At 30.2% G+C, this 23,457-nt stretch overlaps 2 protein-coding genes across 2 annotated transcripts; both read left to right on the forward strand.

Annotated features, from left to right (window-relative positions):
- The first annotated feature begins 1,571 nt into the window (after positions 1-1,571).
- On the forward strand, positions 1,572-5,940 carry LOC114717771 (tetraketide alpha-pyrone reductase 1-like). The gene is made up of 6 exons (XM_028902966.1): positions 1,572-1,748; positions 2,383-2,552; positions 2,791-2,982; positions 4,264-4,432; positions 4,510-4,696; positions 5,686-5,940. Exons 1-6 carry the CDS (start codon positions 1,583-1,585, stop codon positions 5,828-5,830), a joined length of 1,029 nt encoding a protein of 342 aa, XP_028758799.1. The 5' UTR covers positions 1,572-1,582; the 3' UTR covers positions 5,831-5,940.
- A 10,429-nt stretch (positions 5,941-16,369) lies between these two features.
- On the forward strand, positions 16,370-21,313 carry LOC114717782 (cinnamoyl-CoA reductase 1-like). Its single transcript, XM_028902977.1, has 6 exons — positions 16,370-16,507; positions 16,811-16,983; positions 17,511-17,702; positions 18,937-19,105; positions 20,182-20,368; positions 21,158-21,313. The coding sequence occupies exons 1-6, from the start codon at positions 16,381-16,383 to the stop codon at positions 21,297-21,299; spliced, it is 990 nt and encodes a 329-aa protein (XP_028758810.1). The 5' UTR covers positions 16,370-16,380; the 3' UTR covers positions 21,300-21,313.
- The last annotated feature ends 2,144 nt before the right edge of the window (positions 21,314-23,457 follow it).

Raw genomic sequence — 23,457 nt, forward strand, 5'->3', positions numbered from 1 at the left:
AAATGAGTTTGATAAATTAAAACTTGTTTTTGGATAAGTAGTGAAAAAGTAACTTCAGATGAAAAATGATTAAAAAAAGCATTGTTTTTTTACAAACTAATTTGGCTGACGTATAAATTGATTTGTAATCTAGTGATATGTATAAATATTTAGAGAGATCATGCAATATAGAATATAATGAAATAATTTATTTAGCTTCTTACAAATTAGTTCATTGAATCTTATATTAAGAACTGAAAGTAGTATATTATATGCATATAATTTGATAAATTTAAGAAAAAAATAAATTAAAATAATTAAATTTTATTAGTTAATTGTTTTCTTCCTATAATATTTTTTGTAAACATCAAATTATTACTAAAAAATCAAAATTTTTGAATCAAGGTAGGATTCACTTAAATACCCTTATCTTTCTTTTCATCCTTATTTTTTATTCCCTCTCCATCTTGCTAACCGAGCATTTTTTTCCTAAAAGCACCCAAGAGCTGCATTTCATCGCACCCAACTTTTATCTTTTTTAAAAAATAAAAGTTGATTGAATAAAAAATCCATTTAAACAACCCAAAAACTCCAAATCACCGGCGAATAGACCTTATGTTATAAATCAATGTCGCCAGTTTTTGTTTTGTTTTTTTTTTGCTGCCATCGATAAATGTCGTGATATAGAGTATTTAATTGTAATTACTTAACGGTGGGTCGTAGCCCAACCACACACTAAAATGCACATTCTTTTTGGCTTAAAAAATGCACATCATTATGCACAACTAGCGTGCAAAATTGAGCAAAATATCCACGTCACTTTCGCGCCAATGGCGGATTGTAGCGCTTAATTTTAAAGGGCTAGGAATTGAAAGCGTATTTAGTTTTTTTTCTTTTCACTTTTCTTTAATTAATTATATGTTTTTCTCATCTCCTTTTTTATTCTCCCTCATTTTTTTCACTTATTCTCTCTCCCACTCACACTCTTCATAACTGAGAATATTATGGAAAAATAAGTTATACCGATTAATATTATTATTTATAAATAATTTTCAATATGTTTTACATAAAGCCAGAAAAAACAATAAATTTCATTAACTCTACATTAAAATTCAGCTTTAGCCATATTTAATACTCCCTCTTGTTTTCATTATAAAGTATTTTTAACTAATTCTCATGCACCAAATAATAACAGTCAAATCATTAAATTTGTCCTAAATTAGTAATTTTTTTTTTCAAGTTTACCCTCCAATCAAATGATGTAGACAGAGAAATACAGAGTTCCATGAGCTTTTTGACACTAGACCTTAATTACTAACAATGATAAAATTAAAAAAAATAGTTTATTATTGAAAAAATTACAAATTAAAAACGTAAAAGGGACCATGGAGATGGAACCTAAGTCTATTAAAATTTGGACCACGCATATCAAATTCTAGATGATTCGGATTCCACTACAGCAACGCACATGGTGATCGATATGAGTACCAAATGAGAATGCTGGCCACACATGCGATATAAATAGGACAACATGATAATAATCCATTGACAACATGATATAAATACTGATTCTGATGTCAGTGATGTGCATAGATAATAATATATGAGAAGCGGCCTGCAAAGAGAGGAGAGAGAGAATATGGAGAAAGAAACGCAGACGAACGGAAAGTTGGTGTGCGTCACTGGTGCTTCTGGCTTTCTGGCTTCTTGGCTCGTCAAGCTCCTTCTTCTTCGGGGTTACACTGTCAAGGCCACTGTTCGTGACCCTAGTGAGTTCTGTTCCTCAATATGATCATCCCCTTTATTATTTATATTTTGGTCTGAAGCATCGCCCAGCAAAACCAATCACAAAGACTGCTCCAAGCATTAGTTCTTAGATTGATCTGAATTTCACTATAAAGGCACATTATTGAAACTGTTTTTGCCCTTTTAAACGCTGAGAAAGACATAATTAAGGAGACTTGGCCCAGAAATTCACTTCATAAATCTGGGGCTCTCTGTAATTAAGCTGGTCTAAACCAGGAAGCAGAAGGGTGAGATCGATGATCGATTGTTGGAACAGGTGAAAGAGACTTTGATCAGGGGACGTGGCAGTATAGTGATGGTCAGATCAATCTAATGGCTAACTTGGAAGAGCAGAATCTCTCTGCTCTTTCAGGTGTTACCTCTGTCCTGGTCTCTGTCACCTGTCTTTCTGAGCCATCCATCTGACTGAGCTATATATCAGTCATAGTGAAGTTCATGTAAAGTATTATTCGCTGCAGAGAAATTTTAGTTTTCACATGGAGCAAATTCTGTTCCGGTTTTCCTATATACATCGATATTTGTCTATATAAATATATATGTATGTATATTGTTCTCAGAACCATTTTGTGGTGGTTTAATTTGCAACTCTCCACACAGGTGATTCAAGAAAGGTATCTCACTTGGTTGAACTGGAAGGAGCAAAGGAGAGATTGCATCTGATGAAAGCAAATCTGATGGAAGAAGGTTCCTTTGACTCTGCTGTTGAAGGCTGTGAGGGCGTCTTTCATACTGCCTCTCCTGTTTCTGTTGATGTCAAAGATCCTCAGGTTCTTATGATTTAAACAATCTTTAAATAAATTAAAAAAAAAAAACAAGTGCTAAATCCTTTCTGTTTGAGAGTAGAGTTCCAGGTTAAATGCTTTGAATATATATATATATATATATATATATGTATTTCTACAATCTATACAGAAATTAACAGTAGCATCAAAAAGTTTCGACTATTAACGTTTTCACTGTTGGTCTTTGTCATAATCATATGTATTAGTAATTTGTTCATTTCAGACAGAAATCATAGAGCCAGCAGTGAAGGGAACTCTCAATGTTCTAAAGTCATGTGCAAAATCGCCATCTGTGAAACGAGTTATTCTAACTTCTTCCATGGCTACAATGTTATTTAATGGAAAGCCTCAGACTCCTGAAGTTGTAGTTGATGAAACCTGGTTTTCAAAACCAGAATTTTGCAGTGAACCTCAGGTATGTAAAGTAGCATGTTCAGTTTAACTGCATTTAACTTAAGCTTCTACTTGCTTATAACTCCGGTCCTTGATATAAGAGTTAGTAAAAGAATTTGTTTTAGTCATAAACATATGACCTCATTTCATTTTTTTCTCTCTTGAATTTGCAACTTTTTTTCTAAAGTGTTCCAATTGATTACCCATGTTAAGACGATTTTCCATCAAGGGAGTAGCATCCAATGCATATGATTAAAATGGCTACTTTGGTGAAACCAATAAATAATTATAAATAATTAACTTAACTAATATTTTTAATTTTTGTAAAATTAGTTATCTAGTAGTTCTTCTATTTAAGACTTGAATGAGTAGTTTATACACATAGATAGTAAATGCTAAATCTACATAGAAATAAAGTTGGGATGACAAGACTTCAATCCTACTCAAAAATCATATTTTGCATGAATAATCCCTAAAAAAAAAAAATACTCCTCTGGTATTCATAGGGCAGGAAAAAAAGAAATTTTTTGTTTTATTTATAGGGCAGAAAGATATTTCTCATATGAGTGTGTAATTTTATTCTTCATTTATTATTATATTGATTTTATTCTCATGAGATATAATGTGTATTAAATAGGGATAAAGTTAGAAAGTTGTTGAATTTTAATTCAGAGTTAATATACTTCCGTCACCTCATGTGCTCTAAACATTTTCACCGAGCAATTATGCAAATGTGTGTCTTTCAAACTTCAAATTTATGCATGTATATCCAATGCTTGCGAGAGTAATGTACCTTCTAAAGTCATGATCAGATATTGAGGCACCCAACAAAAGGGGTAATATTTTCTTTTTTTGGGTTTTGCTTTCAAAGTAAAAGGTTGTGTCTTAATCGAATCATGTGAAGCAGAAGAAAGAAAGAGGTGAGACCCACATATGGGTCCCCATATCCTCCTTTTTTATTTTATTCTCACATGGAATATTCTAAGTGATGTGTACTTGTGTTTGGGATAATAGGGAAAATGACATTTTGATATCAAAACTTTAATTTAGCTATAGTCATGTTCAAAAACATTTTTGCGAAAAAAAAATGCAAATACAGCTTTGGACAGTTGTAGATATGATAATCTTAATTCCAGATCGTCGAAAATAATGGTTTATGAAGCTTAAATGCTTAAATTGCAACTGAGATTATTCCTGTATTTGTAACTATTTAAATGGATATTTACAACTCAATTTTTATCATGTGATTTTCTACAGCATCCTTTTTAAGTTTCATGTTCATTTATATTTTTTATTCTTTCAGAACTGGTCCGGTTATATACTTTCCAAGATTTTGGCTGAAGAAGCTGCTTGGAATTTTGTGAAAGAAAACAACATTGATATGGTTACTATGAATCCAGGAACAGTGATAGGACCTCTCTTGCAACCAACGTTTAATACAACTTCAGCCACAATTACAATTCTATTCGATGGTAATTTTAATTGATATTGCCTATTTAGAAAATGTCAATTTCATGAATCACAATGTATCTTGTTTACTTTGATGCAGGAGCAAAAACATTTCCAAATTTTACTTTAACATGGATTCATGTAAAAGATACTGCAAATGCTCATATTCAGGCATTTGAAATTCCTTCGGCTAGTGGAAGATATTGTTTGGTTGAGTCAGTGAAACACTACTCAGAAATTGTGAAGATTGCGCATGATATCTACTCGGCATTACAACTTCCAGATAAGTAAGTTCATTTGTATTTTATAATTTTAATGAAGAATTCATATGCCCAAAGGCCAAAGATATATAGATATATAAATACTCCTTCTAGTCCTAAATATAAAACTCATTCTAAATATAAGACCCATTTTGTAGTGTAATTTATATTATAAAATAGTTCTTATATTTAGAACTGGAAGAGTATATGTATACATATCCTTTTCATTTCATATCAGCCTAAATAAATTTATTAGTGACAGGCATAACATTACTAGTACTGAACATTCATACACTGTGTCACTATAGAAAATGGAGGATAACTTTTAAAATTTTAAAACGGTTTGCTAATTTTGAACTTTTTAATCTAGGTAAAATTGATAATGTATTCTTATATATTATGGCATAACAGAACCCAGGAAGGTAATTAAGTACTTGTGTATGATCATTTTTACAGATTCTCGTTCACGCATGCCTAAAGTAAAACCGTTGAAGTTAGCTTGTGGTCTTGACTTGACACAAGATTTGAGTTTAATTCCCTTTTGCATTTTGAATGTAACTTGTAATGAAATACTACCTCTAGTCCTTAATATAAAACCTTATTTGACTTTTATTTTGATCCTAAATATAAGACCCCAATCCACTTTGTCTCTTATATTTATACATTTTTTTTTCCAAAGTAATCTTTCTAACAATGATAGTTCTAGCCAATAATACACATGATTAGCAAGGATATTTTAGGAAAAACAACACCTATTTAGGACAAATAACTAACTCAACTTCCTTCTTTAATCTCCTCAAATTAGTCGATTAGCTCTTATAATTAGGACTGGAGGTAGTATAATATCTACTTGATCTAAGTAGTGACTGCTTCTAGGTTCTAGCTAGTTGTATGTATATAGATCGGTTAAGAATGATGAGACTTGTTTTTGCTAAATTGAACTGGACATGTTTTCTTGCGTGAGTATTATATGGAGTTTGAAGGAACAATAAGTTACATTGGCCATGTTTTCTCAGGTGTGCAGATGATAAGCCCTTCATGCCAATCTTCCAAGTTTCCAAAGAAAAGGCAAAGACTTTGGGAATTGAGTTTATTCCATTTGAAGTGGGTCTTAGAGAGACAGTTGAGAGCTTGAAAGAAAAGAAATTCGTTGACTTCTAAATAATTGTAATTTATTTCAAGTCAAAACGTGCCATGCTTGTGAAGTTATGGATATTAATAATTGGAACGAAATATATCATAACGTTGGCTGTTAGACTTCTATTATTTTATTTATTTTGTCCTTTTTCACTTAAAATTGTTAAATTACTACTCCGTCTCTAATTATAAGAACCTTTTGGTCAAATTACGCTTTTTAAGAAAACAATTAAAATTAGTTAAAAGTAATTAATATGTAACAAATATAATTTTTTTCCAAATATACCCCTAATAAATGTAAGAAAGTAATAATGATCGAGATAAATAGAGAGAGAATGTATGGATAGAGAATTACATGAGAATTTATTAGGGGTAAAATAGGTAACAATGCATTAAATATTCAGACAAACTCAAAGGAGATCTTATAAAAAGAAATAAATCCATTTAAACAAGGAGATCTTATAATTAGTGATGGAGGGAGTACAGTGTTAAGTGAATTAAAAGCGCAAAGGATCAAAGCCATAATTAAAGATACAAGAGAAGAGAAATCTCCACATGGGGAAATGTCGAGGAAACGCCAATCTGGGACCTTTTGTGGGAATTAATACGAAGAACTGCTTAAATATTCTCTGTTCATTTTGTATAGAAACAATTTTGGAGTTATAACATAGAGTATTTCTTTTTATAAAGGACATTTAGAGGTTGTTTTAATTCTTTTTGTTGATTCCTAGTTTACTTTCATTTAATTATTGGTATTACTTATATATATATATAATTTCTACATTCTCTCTCCTCTAACATTTTCTTTCTTCCACGCAAATCAGGATATTTTTAACAAAAAAGTTATATTTTTTGCATATTTATTGTCTTCAACTAATTTTAATAAACATTTTGAACAATATAATTTGATCAAAATAAGCCTGAATAAATGAAGGATAAGAAAAGCATTAATCATATAAGAAATAAATAGCAAATATTGCTTTTAACTATAGTCCGAATCTACCGACATTCAAAAAATTGAAAGTAGATTTTTGGTTCATTTATTTAGAGGGAAAGTAGAAACTGTTAATGATGGTAAAGTGGTAATAACTTTAATTTGGATCACCATTGAAGAATCCAGAGAAATAAAGGATGACAAAATATAATCCTTCCATTTTAATTTTTTTAAAAAAAATACTCTTACTTTCCTCATACTAAGATAAAAAAAGCATCTTCATCTAGTTAGAACTTCTACAGATGTCGGTAGACGGAGAAATTGTTTTCTAATACTACTAATCTTATAAGAAAATTGTATGGAAAATATGAGTATATTTTTTCTCATTTTTAATTAGGACACAAGTAACACAAGTAGGAAAAAAAGCAATAAATGCTTGAATTAAAAAAAGCAAGTTGTGTTTCCATAATAAGAAACAAAATTATAGTCTTATTTGTGTTTCTCATAAAAAGTAACCAAGGGAAATTATAATTATGCATGGACCTTACTCGATCTCTCCGGTCACAGTCTCACAGGTGTATAAAGAAATTTTTAATCCATGGTGCGTCATTAATCAACTTTTTTCAAGTATTACGCTTACTACAATTACTAGGAGAAGACATGAAGTCTAGTGTGCAAGTCAGTCACTTGTTGTATATTTAATGCTGTTTTTTAATTTTAATTTTATTTAATTTCTGTTGAAAAGAGAGATATGAAAATAATTTGTAAATATAGAAAGGAATGTCAAACTTTAATAAGAGTAAAATTAAAAAAATTTGTTTCTTTAATTCATATTTTGATATGCGAAAATATGTTACAAGTGACTTACATTAGCGAGCAGAGTGCGTCGGTATTTTTTAGTGCTCTTAAATATGAAAAAAATTAGAAAAACATTTTTTCAGACAAAGCTAACAATATCTCTTTTTGATTTTGATAACGTAATTAGAATAGATGTGACTCATCACATTTAACGGAAGGAGTATATTAGTACCCTCCGGTCTTATTTACACTACAAAAAAAAAAGAGCTTTAACAATTCCATTTTATGGTGATTAAATAAAAATAAGTTATAAAAAAGGCGGTAACAATTTTGTAATTATTTGATAGTTAGTATTACTTTTTACAGCTGTTACCTAAAAAATTGATGTGAAAAATGTGACTTTCCAGTAAAAAATAGAAGATGACGATTGGACTCACCACGGTATTTGTATAAGTGCCATGATAAGTACTTTTAATGTTGGTTATATAAACAACCTCATTAAAAACATGTTTAATGACGGTTTTTTAGCAGATCGCTGTTAAAAGTATTGATAGAGGGTTTAAAAAACCCTATCGCGTGATAATTTCTTTATTTTTGACAATTGCTGTGGTCTCTCTTTCTCTATCCCACCACTCAAACTCCCTTCCTATGGTGTTTTTCGGCCAAACCCAACCACTCTCGGTCATTTTTCACCAGTCGTTCAGTGTGTTCCATTTTCCGTGGTGGTTTTCAGTGTTCATTCACCTCTTTTCGCGTTTTTTCTTGTCTCTTATACACTGTGAGTTTGCTCCTCCTTTATCCTCTTCTTTTCTTTCTTATTGTTTTGGATGTATGATGATATATAGAGATTTGTTATACATCAAATGAATTGATTGATTTTACACTTCATACGTTTTGCATTGTTTGTTTTGAGTATCATATATGCTTAAGAGGTTGATTTGTGACATTTGAAATATGAAAACTGTAATTACTTCTTATACACGACATTAGTTACAAGTTGAAGTCTTCATAGTTGATTAATTTTTAAGTTAGTAATTTTTTGATAATTTTTTTATTGGGTTAATATAATATTTGGTTTTTATACTTTACTTTTATTTTGGTTTTGGTTCTTGTAGTTTTAAAGCATAGGATTTAATCTTTCAAGTTTTATTCTGTTTACAACGCTAGTCCTTATAGTTTAATAAGGACCTAAATGGTGTTAAGTGAAAAAAACTCTTTTTAATACATAATTATAAAACCACTTTTAAAATGATAATCATGGTAGAAAAAGAATCGAGTTAGAATGGTAAAATACTAGCATGATTATAAAGAATTTGTCTTATTATGAAAACATTCCAAGAGACTCAGAATACATAAAACACCCATGAATTTAACAACAAGTATAATAAGGACCCAGGGCACAGTAATCGCCCACAAGCCCAATATAAACATTCATCCCATAAAAACTTAGGGCACAAGAAACACAGGGTGCTCAGTCCAATCCACAAGTCATACACATATTCAATCCATAAGAGTAACATATGCAACCATGTCTTATGGCCTCCAACCATTCCAACAGCACTCCATCAAATACAGTCATTCAACAACCAAACAAAAGTAAGTATATGTCAACAAAATCATGGGCCCTAAGATGACAATATACATAACATTATATGCCTAAACCAAAAGAGAACTACTAAGTTGTGCTCGCCTATGCCTCTGGTTGCTTCCCTTCGTACCAAGCCAAACTAAATGGCTCTCCTGAAAAGCATTGATGAATAATGGGGCGAGACATAAAGTCCCAGTAACCAAGTATTAATTTATAACATATATAAGTAGGATGACAAGTTAGTGAAATAGTACTTAAATATAATTTGAGTAATAAATGATGCTTTAATATACACAACCACATGAAAGGAGTATACCTCACCATCTACAACACAATTCATATAAAAGTACATATATGCAGCAACACAATGAAATATGCCCTTCCATTACCATACTCCTCCTTATGACTCCTTGACAAGGACCCGAGCTTTTTGTGCTGAGTAACTCGGCCAAAGGTCAACCCACTCACATCAAGCAACAAGCCCCCTCCTATACCTACACCGTCCAAGAATGGATTATGGTGCAAGAGATGTCTACCCAAGAGCTTGTTCTCAATTCTGGGCCAATGAAAAGAAAGAACTATAGGAGTTTGACAAAAAGGCCAAACACTATGATCAGTAATCTAGGCATGCTGCGCAGGCTTCAAGAACAACTGAACTATATAACAAAATCTCAACCTACACATATGAACCCCATGCATAATTACAATATAAATTAAAAATATCATAATTCTTTAAACTACAATGATATAACTCCAAATAAAGTACAACACATTTTTATTTTATTTAATAACAAAATATTTGTATATCAAATTTAGCACCACAAGAAAACATAATTTCCAGTAAAATACAACTCAGGCATAATTAAACTAACATACTTCCCACTTCACCAAAATTTGTCATATAAGAAAATACATACTTTATTCATAAACATACTTTCAGAAATTAATTTGAAAAAAATAAAGGCATAGTAAACACCTTACAATCCAAAGCATGTATATAAAATATATTAATCTTGGTTACCTCTACTCCAAACTTAACCTCACAAGCTTGAGGAATAAGAGTACAAATTGCAAACTCCAAAGTACAACATAATCTACAAATAATGTAAATACAATTTAATATATAGAAATAAATAACTTAATTATATAAAACTTATTAATAATATAATCTACTACCCATAATTCTAATTCCAAATTAAAATTCTCCATTATTAATTCTAACATCATTTAAAATTTTCCTCACTCCAAACAATTCATTTAAACCACAAGTTAACATCAAATTTTATTTTATTTAATTGTATAAAATTCTTAATTTATAAGTTAAGTTTCAAGCTTCCAAAATTCTCTAATAATATATCCCCAGTATTTTTAACATTCTAAACCAATTAAAATCTCAATAATATATCAAACAAACCAAATAAATTATTTAACTTAATTTTACTCAGTATAAATATGATATATATCATAAATAACAGATTTTTCAACTAAAAATTAATTTTAAATACTAAAAGCGAAAAATGGACAAATCCTAACTGATTAAAATTAATTACTCATTTACCTCTAAATTTTTATGGTCATCTCTTGTCAAAACTCAATACTTACTCCATACTTAAATCCCAAAATTTTCAGAAAGCTTAAAATATATGAAAGCATTTATATAGAAAGTTTGATGAAAAGAAGTAATTTTATATACATAAATTATCACTAAAATTTTTCACGTACTCTGCAACTCAGTTCGCTCACTCACTCTCTCTTCCTCTGCCTTGCTCTTTCTCTTATCCTATCACCCCCTCCTCATTTATACACCTTTCTTCAACTATTTCCCTCTCGTTTTCTTCTTCTTCTTCAATTAATGCACTCCGCTTCTCAAATTTCTTCTTCTTCATTTAACCCCCCTCCCTTTTTTCACTGTCAGTGAAAAAGGTTGGGTGGGTTTTTTTCTAATTAATAATAAAATATTATTATATTATTATATTTTAAATTATTTTTTTATTATTATATATTTTTACATAAGTTTTAAAATAAAATTTAGAATGTTACATTAAGTTTACTGATGTGTCACTAACACCATTTATTCTACTGACATGGCATGCTGACTAAGCAAGCTGACTGTACATGTGATTTTAATTATTACGAAAAAAAAAGTCATCATCTTCTTTGTTTAACTGGCGTTCTCACAGCGGAACACCATTGATTCGTTGTCATAACCTCATCTTTTTCTTATATGGTTGTAACAACTTGAGGAGTCAAGTGTCACCTTGCTCTCAAACTCATACATGATCTCCACCTCATCACTATCTGATTTTGCAATGTGCTCCTCTGCTGGTCTGTTCAAGATCAGATTTGCTTTCAGGCTTTTTCTATGCATCTTTATGATGATCAGTAATGTACAATGAACATTTTTTATTACGCAATCTCTGAATGATCAATAATTTAAAGGGCAAAATTTGGAAAGACAAGTACTTGCTTCATGAGCCACCTCTGTTTTTTGTTCAGGAAACAGAGATTAACATAGCCATGAATCTAAAAGTTGTAAGCCTAAAGATCTTTCCAACGGCAAAGCAATTGTACCTTGTGATCCTCGTATTCTTCAATTCTATTTATTTTTTCCTGATAATATTACTCTTATAAATTAATGATGACTCAGATAAGATATCTATGTTCCACATGATTTTCTCTTTCCTAATTGATTGGTTTTTTTCCAGCTGGGTGACTTATATATTTCATATAAAATGTTAATAAATTTCAAACAAATTCTTCAATCTCTTTGCCTCCAACCCACGAAAACATCCTTATATAAACATATAATTTTAAAACAACAGTGATTTCTTCCAAGCATAAACATTCTTCACCCCTTTCCACCTCCCCACCCAAGTAACCGAACCTTTTCCACATTTGCTCTCTTTTCTTTTCTGCCTTCCCCTTTTATAAGTGAAACAACGAAGAAGGGCTGAGGAGTCACGGGGGATCGTCTTCTTCATCAAGAGGAGGGAGAGAAAGCCAGGAAGGGCCAGACAGAGACACCGTTGACTAGACTGAATCCTCTTCTTCGCTGGAGGTTTGACGACGTGATTTGTGAAGGACATCGTCGAAGGAGTGAGTTTTGATTTTCAATGGAGGGAAAGGGAGCAGCTATAAGAGAATCTTCCTTCAGCCTGAATGACGCCCTTGCTTGCTCTTCCTGCTCTCATTCTTTCTTGCTGAGAATCGTGCCTTTAATCATGAGAGGAGGGGAGGATGCCATTAGAGCTAGCAAAGGAAATGCTTAATGCAATTCTGATGATGACACTGATGCAGAGTGAGTAGAAGATAATGGTTTTTTTTTTAATAATGAAAATCACATGTCTGGTCAGCTTGCTTAGTCAGCATGCCATGTCAATAGAATAAATGGTGATAGTGACACATCAGCAAACTTAGACTGTTTAGGCCCTTATTAAGCTACAAGGACTAATATTGTGAACAGAATAAAACTTGATGGACCAAAAACTATGACTTAAAACTATGAGGACCAAAACTAAAATAAAGACAAATTGTAAGAACTAAACATTATATTAACCCTTCTTATATTTACTTTGAATTTTTGTCAAATTTTTGTTATGAATAATCTGTAGAGCTTTTGTTGTTGTGAACTTTGATGAATGATGAAGTGTTATTTAAAATTTTATTATAAATAGATATTATTTGTATTCCTGTTTTGGATTCAAAAGTTTTAACTTTTAAGAATCTTTATTTATTACTTTGAGATAGTTGCTTTTGTTTTGTTATTTATAATTGTTCAAATTTACTTTTTATTTGTTCCTTATATTGGTAGTTGGTTGATTGGTTGATTTGTCTATCATGTAAATTATTTGGGATTCCTTATATTTAAGAGGAAACTTTGCCAAAATTTTTATAAAGTAAAAAAAACATTCCCTTTAATTTGTAATTAAGTATTAGTCAATTTTATTTATTGACTAACACTTAATTATTTGATTTATTTGAATATTTGAGCTAAGTAGCTAGAATTGAGCTTGACAACTATACTTCTTGACTATGTAGAATAATAGATTGTAGTTGAATGAAGGCTAGGAGAATTAGCAAAGAATATGAAGATAAGGTTGAAAGGTTTCTTGAGTTTGCTTAGAGAAATGCCCCTAACAAAAAAGATAACTTGTATTGTAATTCTTGTGTCAAGTGCTTAAACAATAGTCAAAGGAGTATTTCTGAGATAAGATAGCATATTATCTATTATGGGAGAAATTTGAGGTACACAAATTGTATATGGCATGGTGAAATTAGAAAGAATTCCCTAACTAAAAAGGAAAAAGTTATGAATAATGACTTTGGCAATAGAATTTCCAAATATATTCCATTATATAAGGTCTAAGTCTTTTGTACAATTCTCTCCGACATGTGAAAACTTGCTTAGTGATATAGTGATGCCTTTGTACTCAAGGTATAAAGATGATTACACAAGGTTGACAACCGTGTTGAAGTTGATGAATTTGAAGGTAAAAAATGGTTGGACAGATGTTAATTTCATGAAATTATTCAAGTTGTTGAGTGATATATTTCCTAAAGGAAATTTACTTCTAAAAGGAATGTACAAGATGAAGAAAATTTGGTGTCTAATGGGTTTAGAATATAAGAAGAAACATGCATACCCTAATAATTGCATACTATTTAAAAATAAGTATGAAGGATTGAATAAGTGCCCTAAATGTGGCACTTCATGGAATTACTTGAGTTATTAAGTGATATGCTTCCTGAAAAAGTTGACAACAAAGAAGTGGCAAAGAATGTAGTTCCTGTCCTCAAGCCCCTTAACGCCAACATTGCAATTAGATGTGAACATTTAGCGTTGCCTCATTTCATGGTGCATGAAATAGAGCAGCTACTTAGTTTTAAATGCCGCTAGGCATTGTGGGTTTGGAGCTTACATATGATTTCACCATCGACAAGAAGAACCTTGTTGAGCTTCTTAACTTTTAGAAGCTAGATGCAATCTTCATGCAGCTAACCATTTTTTAAGTTACAATATCCTTTTCTCATCTTATATTATAATTATGCATGTCCTAATTTTTTCCTATATGAACAATAGACACTTCAGCCGCATCTACACGAAAAAAGGAAATGAGGGCACATATGGCTTTTTGTGTCCTTAAAAAGTACAAGGAACATCAAATAGTCCAGAAGCGAGGTCAGTGTACATGATGATCACAATGACTCGGACCAAGAAGATAATATATTTTGCACTTTACGTTGAAGGGTAAGTATATTATTGCATTTGGGATACATACAAATTATATATATAATTATAATTAACATTATTTGTATTTTGTAGTTATCAGTGGACTTTTCTTGTTCTTTCCCCCTAGGATAACAATGTCTACTGGTTCGATTCTCTTAGTGGAGCACCAAAAGACAAAACCAAGGATGCTATTGAGACATGGGTTTATATTTATAAATTTATTACCCATAAAATTTACAAAAACATGTTGTAATATCATTTTTTTTCCTAATTGTTAATAGGGCTTTTTAAAGTTTTAACATAGTGACCAAGAAGAAAAAGCTACCACTAAGATAGATTGTCCCATAGGTAAATTGTTCTGAGCTAAGTTTTATGTTTATAAATTTTTTACATAATAAAAGTTAAATATTCAATTCTATTTTTCATTTTGTTAGTACCATCACTAATATGAAAGTATTGAATGCGGATATTATGTGATCTACTATATAAATGATATCATTGTGACACGAGTTACTAAGAAATTATATGAGGTAAATAGAAGTTACATTGTAATTCTTCAATTTTGTTTCACATTTTTTATCCATTTAACTAATGACTTTGTTTCTTTTAATTTACGGGCATTTTAAATAGTGTGGAATATGAACCCGATAAAATCAACTCAATGAGGATGCTTTGTAAAGAATATTAGTTGAGAATATGGATTGATAAACATTTTGAAGTTCAAAATTTTGGTACTAATAGTTGAATATAGGTTTTATAGTTCATTGTTTATTAGCTTTAGTTTAGTTGAACTATGGATTGATTAAATTGTTGATTATTGGGTTTAGTTGAATAAGGATTGGAAACTTTTATTATCTTAGGGTTGAATTTGAGTTTTAGCATGGACATTGTATACAAATTTAAACAAAGTTATATTTTAAAAAAAAAATTAAACTTTTGACAACGATTATTTATTTAACTGCCATAAAAAGTATTTTTTAATAGTGGTTACATAAATAACTACTGCAGTTATTTATTTAACTGTCATAAAAAGTATTTTTTGATAGTGGTTTTGTAAATAACTGTTGTGGAAAGTGAGCTCCAAACACTGTTTATTGAGGATTTTTCATAGTGGTTATTTCCTGAAAGCCACTGTAGAAAGTATATTTTTCATGGCAATTACTAATCGTGGTGAAATCCTTTTTTTTTTTTTTTTATGTCAATAGTATACTTTGCACCTCCAAAACTGTTGTGGAAAATTTTTTTTAACCATCATAAAAAATATTTTCTGCAGTAGTGTTATAAGCTTCAAATTTAAGAAGGGATGTTGTCCTTTTTATAAGTTTGAATTTGGATTTTGCCTTAACATTTAAAGTATTTTTTAATGTTGTCCTTAATTATTTCTTTCTTATGGCATTTTTTCACACATTCTCTTTCATCTTTTTTTTTTTATTATAAAGACATATTTAGAAATAAAAGTAAATTTCTAACCTATTTATTATTTTTAACTAATTATTTATTATTCATAAATTAGTTATTTGAAGTTTATAATAAGAATTAGAAGGAACAATAATCAGGCTAATCCATTTTTTCTCTGTAGCATTTTTGTTTGAGTTTGACTGTTTGAATGCGTTATACTATATCTGCGTTTACTTTTGTAAATAAAGTGGATCTTGACTAGATGCAGGTGGATCCCATACTCATCAACTTTGTGTTTATGGGTCATTTTCTTCAACTACCCAAATGAATGAATGTAATAAATACATTGAATTTTTCAGATTCAAGTGGTTGTAATAAATGCTATCAAAACAAATTTTGACAAATATTTCCAATCAATCAATGCTGATGCGCTCATTTATTGCCATCAATTCAGTGATATTCAATTAATATGGTAATAATTATATCAATACACCCTCTCATTACTACCGCATCAAATCGAAGAAAACTTTTCTAGCATAAATCTTTCTTTCTCTCCAAAATTCTTTCACTCATGTATCCACCAAACAGATAGCTTAGTATTGCTCGAACAGCAAGAGAGAAAGGGGATGGAAAGCAACACAGGAAATGGAAAGGTGGTGTGCGTCACTGGTGCTTCTGGCTTTATAGCTTCATGGCTCGTTAAGCTTCTTCTTCTTCGTGGTTACTCTGTCAAAGGCACTGTTCGTGACCTAAGTGAGTACTCTCTATCTATAACCACTCACAGTTTTTGTGTTTCACTTGGTTTCTTAATCATAATTTCTGGTAAAGAGTCTCCATAAAAGTCCTTAATTAGACGTGGACGTGTCATGAGTCCCACATTGAGAGATTATCTTGAAAGAGATGCCTTATAAAGGCTTGGGCTCTGCTTCAGCGGCTAGCTTTTTAGGACATGTGGTTCTCCCTTGCACTTGTGCTCGTTAGAAGATGCTATTTTCTTATCAAGCAATTCGGTTATGTTGTTTTCCATATGTTTTCATCATCATTATTTTTCTGCAGATGATTCAAACAAGACAGAACACTTGCTGAAACTGGAAGGAGCAAAGGAGAGATTGCAGCTTATGCAAGCAAATCTGTTGGAAGAAGGTTCCTTTGATTCTGCTGTTGAAGGCTGTGATGGTGTCTTTCATACTGCATCTCCTGTTTCTCTTGCTGTCAAAGTGGACCCTCAGGTTCATATATATCACTCTAAGGCGTCATTTACGTACAATAAATCCTTGGGCACTTGCAATTCCTTTTATACAGAGTTAATAAGATGCAAATCTGCACGAAAGTTCTTGCTTAGGAAAATTGTTGCCTAAAGTTTTTTTTTTTTTTTGTAGGTTTAGGATCGTCTCAAAAGTGTTATTACCGGTAAAATTATTAACTGTTAGTGTTTGTTTTTTTAACAATCAATGCTAATCTTTTTAATAGGACGGGACAACATTATTGTTACGTTTTGAAGTTTTCAGGGCAACATTAAACCCAAAAAAAAAATTCCCGGTGATATTACTCTTGAGCAGAAATTTTTAGAGTAAATTTGTACCTTAACCGTTATATATGTGTGTGTATAGTATGAATGGCTTTAAACTATTTGCTAGCTAGTCATATTGCTTAGTATTTTATTCATAATTCATTAAGTGTGCATTGTAGTTGCTAGCTAGTCATCCTGCTTAGTATTTTAAATGTTTTGATTAATTAGTAGCTTTGTTGATTTTAGGTTGAGTTTATTGATCCAGCAGTGAAGGGAACTCTCAATGTTCTTAAATCATGCGTGAAAACATCATCTGTGAAACGAGTTGTCCTAACATCTTCTGTGGCTGCAGTTTTCTACAATGCAAAACCTAGAACTCCCGAAGTTATAGTTAACGAGACATGGTTTTCAGATCCAAATATTTGTAAGCAAAATGAGGTACGCACGTAGGTTCTACTATTGTTAAAACTATAGGCAGGATTATCTGAAAAGACTAGGTACTAGTATAGGCCATGCAGCTCTGCAATGCCTTCAAGTTACCACTTTGATCTTTATTATAAGTTACTCATAGCAGAGTTTCTTTTTGGTCAAAAAAATAAAATAGGGAGAATTTCTGATTCTAAATATAAGTACTTGTAAGGTGCTTAATAATCGTTTTTTAAATTTTATCATTATTTAATTCTCGTTTAAAAAAAAATAAAGAAGAGATAGAAGTCAGAATGATTTGTTAAAATACAAAGAGAAAAAATTTTAATAATGAAAAACTCAAAACAATTTTGTCATCAGTTAGATACATAAGTTAGAATGTGAGAATGAGTTATGAGTGACTTATAATAAGAATTACAATGTTACTTTGTTTATTTTTTTTTCTTTCATAGAAATGGTCAGGATATGTATTTTCTAAGACTTTGGCTGAAGAAGCTGCATGGAAATTTGCAAAAAAAAAAAAAGACCTTGAAATTGTTAGATAGAAGTAAGAATGATTTGTTAAAGTACCAAGAGACAAATTTTAACAAGGATAAATTCAAAAAAATTTTATCATCGGTTAGATACATAACTTAGAATGTAAGAATAAGTTATGAGTGACTTATAATAAGAATTACAGTGTTACTTTTTCTGTTAATTTTTTTTTCTTTCATAGAAATGGTCAGGATATGTACTTTCTAAGACTTTGGCTGAAGAAGCTGCATGGAAATTTGCAAAAAAAGAAAAAAAGGCCTTGAAATTGTTAGATAGAAGTAAGAATGATTTGTTAAAGTACCAAGAGACAAATTTTAACAAGGATAAATTCAAAAAAATTTTATCATCGGTTAGATACATAACTTAGAATGTAAGAATAAGTTATGAGTGACTTATAATAAGAATTACAGTGTTACTTTTTCTGTTAATTTTTTTTTCTTTCATAGAAATGGTCAGGATATGTACTTTCTAAGACTTTGGCTGAAGAAGCTGCATGGAAATTTGCAAAAAAAGAAAAAAAAGGCCTTGAAATTGTTAGATAGAAGTAAGAATGATTTGTTAAAGTACAAAGAGACAAATTTTAACAAGGATAAATTCAAAAAATTTTTATCATCAGTTAGATACGTAACTTAGAATGTAAGAATAAGTTATGAGTGACTTATAATAAGAATTACAGTGTTATTTTTTCTGTTATTTTTTTTTTCTTTCATAGAAATGGTCAGGGTATGTACTTTCTAAGACTTTGGCTGAAGAAGCTGCATGGAAATTTGCAAAAGAAAACAACCTTGAAATTGTCACTATCAATCCGGCAGCGGTAATAGGGCCTCTCTTGCAACCAACGCTTAACGCAACTGCTAATTTTGTCACAAATCTGTTGAACGGTAATTTTCATTTGCTATTTACCTTCATTTACACCTCAGAGTGATTAGCTACCACTAGTGCAAAAAAAAAAAAAAAAAAAAGAAATGGCGCATTTCTACAATAAGGTTTTACCTTCATTTCTTATTTTACTTTAATGAACAGGAATACAATATGCTTGCTTAACTTCTTGATTTCCTTACACACACGCATGTAATGTATTAATGGGATGGGGGCTAGAAAGTGAATCATATTCACTTTCTTCGACTCTACTCGTTCTTTATATTCTCACTCGCTATCTCTAAATTAGTTGACATTGAGAGTGAGGGAGAGAGAAGCCCATACACACACACACATTCCCTCTGGTTCAAAATATAAGCGAAATTTTATCCATTTATGTTTATCAAGAAACTAATTAAAATCAATTTAAAACAATAAATGTGTAAGGTATATATTTGTTTTTCCTAATATACTCTTATTAATGAAGATAATAGGTAAAAGATGCAATAAATGAATTAAAAAGGAAAAAGAATATATTGGGATAAAATTAGAAAAAGAAAACTCATTAAATGCTTGAACAAAAGTGAATGTTATCTTATAAAAAACCAATTCTTTTGAGAAAGTTTAACTTATATTTTGAACCAGAAGTAGTATATAACTATGTACAGAATATGAACAGATCCACAGACTTGTACTATCCAGGAAGCAATATAATAGTATAATGCCATGCCATTTATAAACCCAATACTATCTCCAATTTTTAATATAAGAGTTAGATAACTAAGTTAAAAATATTTAAAAAATTAGTTAAGTTAGTTATATGTAACATATATATACTAACTCTCATAAACTACTCTCTTTAATCATATGTATTGAAATTACTTCTTGGTAGTAGTTCCTTATAATTGATAGGAATATTTTGAAAAAAAATTATAAAATTAGGAGATAAAATAATTAGAGCTTAATATTTAAACCAGATTATATTTCCAATTTTATCTTATATTGAGGACAAAAGGAGGTAGTACTATTTATAGTAAGACAATATGATAATGCTTATTGTTGTAATTGTCATTCCTTCCCTCATTCCTGGTCGATGTAGGTGCAAAGACATTTCCAAATGTTACTTTTGGATGGATCAATGTGAAAGATGTTGTAAATGCCCATATTCAGGCATTTGAAATTCCTTCTGCTAATGGAAGGTATATTTTGGCTGAGAGAGTTGCACACTTCTCGGATGTTGTGAAGATTTTACACGACTTGTATCCAACACTGCAACTTCCTGAAAAGTAAGTTCAATTATTAATAGTTGACTAATTTATAGAAATTAAGAAAGATAAATAAATTATTATAAATATTTATATTTATGGTTTTTTAAAACTAATTTACCTGACTTATAAATTAATATATAGTCTAATGATATACACAAGTAATATATGCTATAAGTAGTCATTATTTAGCTTTTTTAATCTCTCTAAATTAATCAACTGAGTCTTATATTAAGGTGCAGGGGCAGTATAATTTTAAGAAATAACATAATACACACTGCTTCGCATGTATTTTTCTCTAATGTTTTTGGAATATTTGTTTTTACTGATGATCTGTGAGAGTATATTTCAATTTATCAGTAAAGATCATAACATGACTAAATAAAGTGTTTTTTTGGGGATTCCAGTAATAATTTACGGATATGAAATAAATGTGTGAATAAGTATTTTTGGGATGTCAATCATGATCCCAGACAAAACAAGCACTTAACTACTATTATGAGAATGATATGAGGTTCTCTCTCTCTCTCTGTCTCTCTAAAAGAGGGGTTTATATCTATTTTTCTCTTTGTTTATTGCATTCGAAATTGAAAAAGAAGAATGAACACAGAGGGAAACATATAAAATCATTTTTGTCTATTATGCATTCAACATATATTTTCTTTATTTTTGTGAATTAGATTCATATTTACTTTGATCACTCATCACAACCTGCATAAATAATCTGGCTATATATCAATGAAATTTTTTCTTTTTTTGAGATGAACAAATTGCTAATTTTATCTCTCAATTTCTCAATAAACTTATCAGGTGTGAAGATGACACATTGATGACAATGTATCATATTTCAAAAGAAAAGGCAAAGACATTGGGGATTGAATTCATTCCGCTTGAAGTGAGCCTCAAAGAAATGGTGGAAAGCCTCAAAGAAAAGAAATTTGTTGACTTCTAAATTATTTTGAGTCAAATAAGGAGATTTGTTTGAATCATGTTTTTAATTTTGTTGTCTTTAATTTCACAAAGCCAATCCCTATTGTAAGTATTTAAAGCAAACCAGCAAGCATGTTTTAGGGGCATCATTTTAGTCCTAAATGTAAATCACTTGTAAAGAGAAATATTGATCCTAAATGTAAGTCATTTTTAGCATATTTAATAATGCTTCTTTTCTAATTTTATTATGCGTATTTGATTCTCATTGAAAAGCAAGGTATTGAAAATCAGACTGGCAACTGAATCGGTCAAGGCAGTAGAGTTAAGGGTTAGTGGGTCAGCTTGGAGTTGACCTAAAGTCAGACAGGTAAAGAATTAAAAAAATTAAAAAATAATTTAAATTCTTATCACACCATCCAAAAATTTAATATCAATTTATTACCTTAAATTACTAACAAAATAATCATATATTTACAATGTATTTTCAAGTTCTAACTTTTTTTACATAACAAAATAACATCACATTGTTATACTACCATCCCATGTCACCAAAATACTAAATATTCATCCTAGAAAACTATCAATATATATATATATATATATATATTGGAACCTATAATGATTCATTCAATAAACCAACTAATAATTATCAACCTCAAAGTTACCATTAACTTCATTTAGATCCATAGGCATGGAGACACTAGGAGGAGGAGGAGAAGCTACAGAAGGACCAGCACAATCACTTGGAGTAATATCATCATCATTCAAAGGTGGAGGCTCAGGAATATGCATATCTTCATCACCTATACATGACAATAATTGAATTGTTAAAGGTTATGTGAAAAAAATAGTTATACACTTTTGTATAAAAATGTAACTGTAATAGAAGAGATTATTAGTTTATTACAAACCTTCATCATGCCTCTCAATCTCAAAAGTTGATGTAAATGCAATGTCTTCATTATTGGCAACTCTTTCAAAATTTATTACATCTAGATTATCAAATTCAGGAGTTGCATCTTCAACCACCCAAAAATCAACTTTATCAATTGATTCATAATCAATAGGATCATAATTTGTCTTCTTCTTGTTCAATAGATTCCTTTAATGACAAAATGTAAGAAAATCAACATTAATGAATTCTATATTTAATAAAAGCAAATAAGTAATATTCAATAAAAACACTCATAAGTCATAATTTTTAATATTACCTATCTTTTAATCTCAAATTGTAGTTTGTAAAAATCAGATCATTTAACCTTTAATGTTCCAATCTATTCCTCCTTTTATTATGAATCCGCTCAAATAAACTCACTACTATAGAAATGGAGTTATTTGATGATTATTTTTTATCATATTTGACGGTTCTGAACAGTCAAATAAGGTAGCGTTATATAAGATTTGAGTGAATATTTGACGGTTATGAAGCATCAAATATTTTTAGAATATTTGACAGTTCTTGCTAATAACTATCAAATAAGGTTACCTTATTTGATGGTTCTCGCTAATAACTGTCAAATAACGTCACACCTTATTTGACAGTTCTTGGCCATAACTGCCAAATAAGCCAAGAACTATCAAATACGGTCACCTTATTTGACCTTATGTGACAGTTCTTTGATAATAATTGTTCAATAAGATGATCTCATTTGATAGTTTTTATTATTTTCTATTATATATAATTAATTTTTTGCATTTATTTTTATTTACCTTTTACTGTTGACATTTATTGTAATAGACAATATAACCATTAAATAATAACAAGAAGAAAATAATATTAAATAAAAATTATATTTATCAAAATTCAACATCCAATACAATACACATTAGACAAATTAAAACAAGTTAATCATTTAAGCACACTCTATACAATAGAATACTGTCTCACAAATTTTTTGAATTTTAAAAGTAGTTCCACTAATAAAATTCCACCATCTAAAAAAACAATGCCCACGATATTCTCGTATGCCCCTATCGTAGACTGCCCATAGATCATGTATTAGTACATCTTGTCACATATCCTCCAACTGTAAAATAGCAACATTGTTCTAAATCAGTGGCTACTTGAATTCTCATTCTCAGTCATCCTTAGTTAACAATTGTAAGTAGAAACCAACACTGGCACATGCATAAATTAGAAAACAATAATATCACTAATTTTAGAATAGACTGCAAGCAAG

Source organism: Neltuma alba, unplaced genomic scaffold (assembly GCF_004799145.2).
Source record: "Neltuma alba isolate B1F8T4 unplaced genomic scaffold, ASM479914v2 tig00011775_pilon, whole genome shotgun sequence".
NCBI lineage: Eukaryota > Viridiplantae > Streptophyta > Magnoliopsida > Fabales > Fabaceae > Neltuma > Neltuma alba.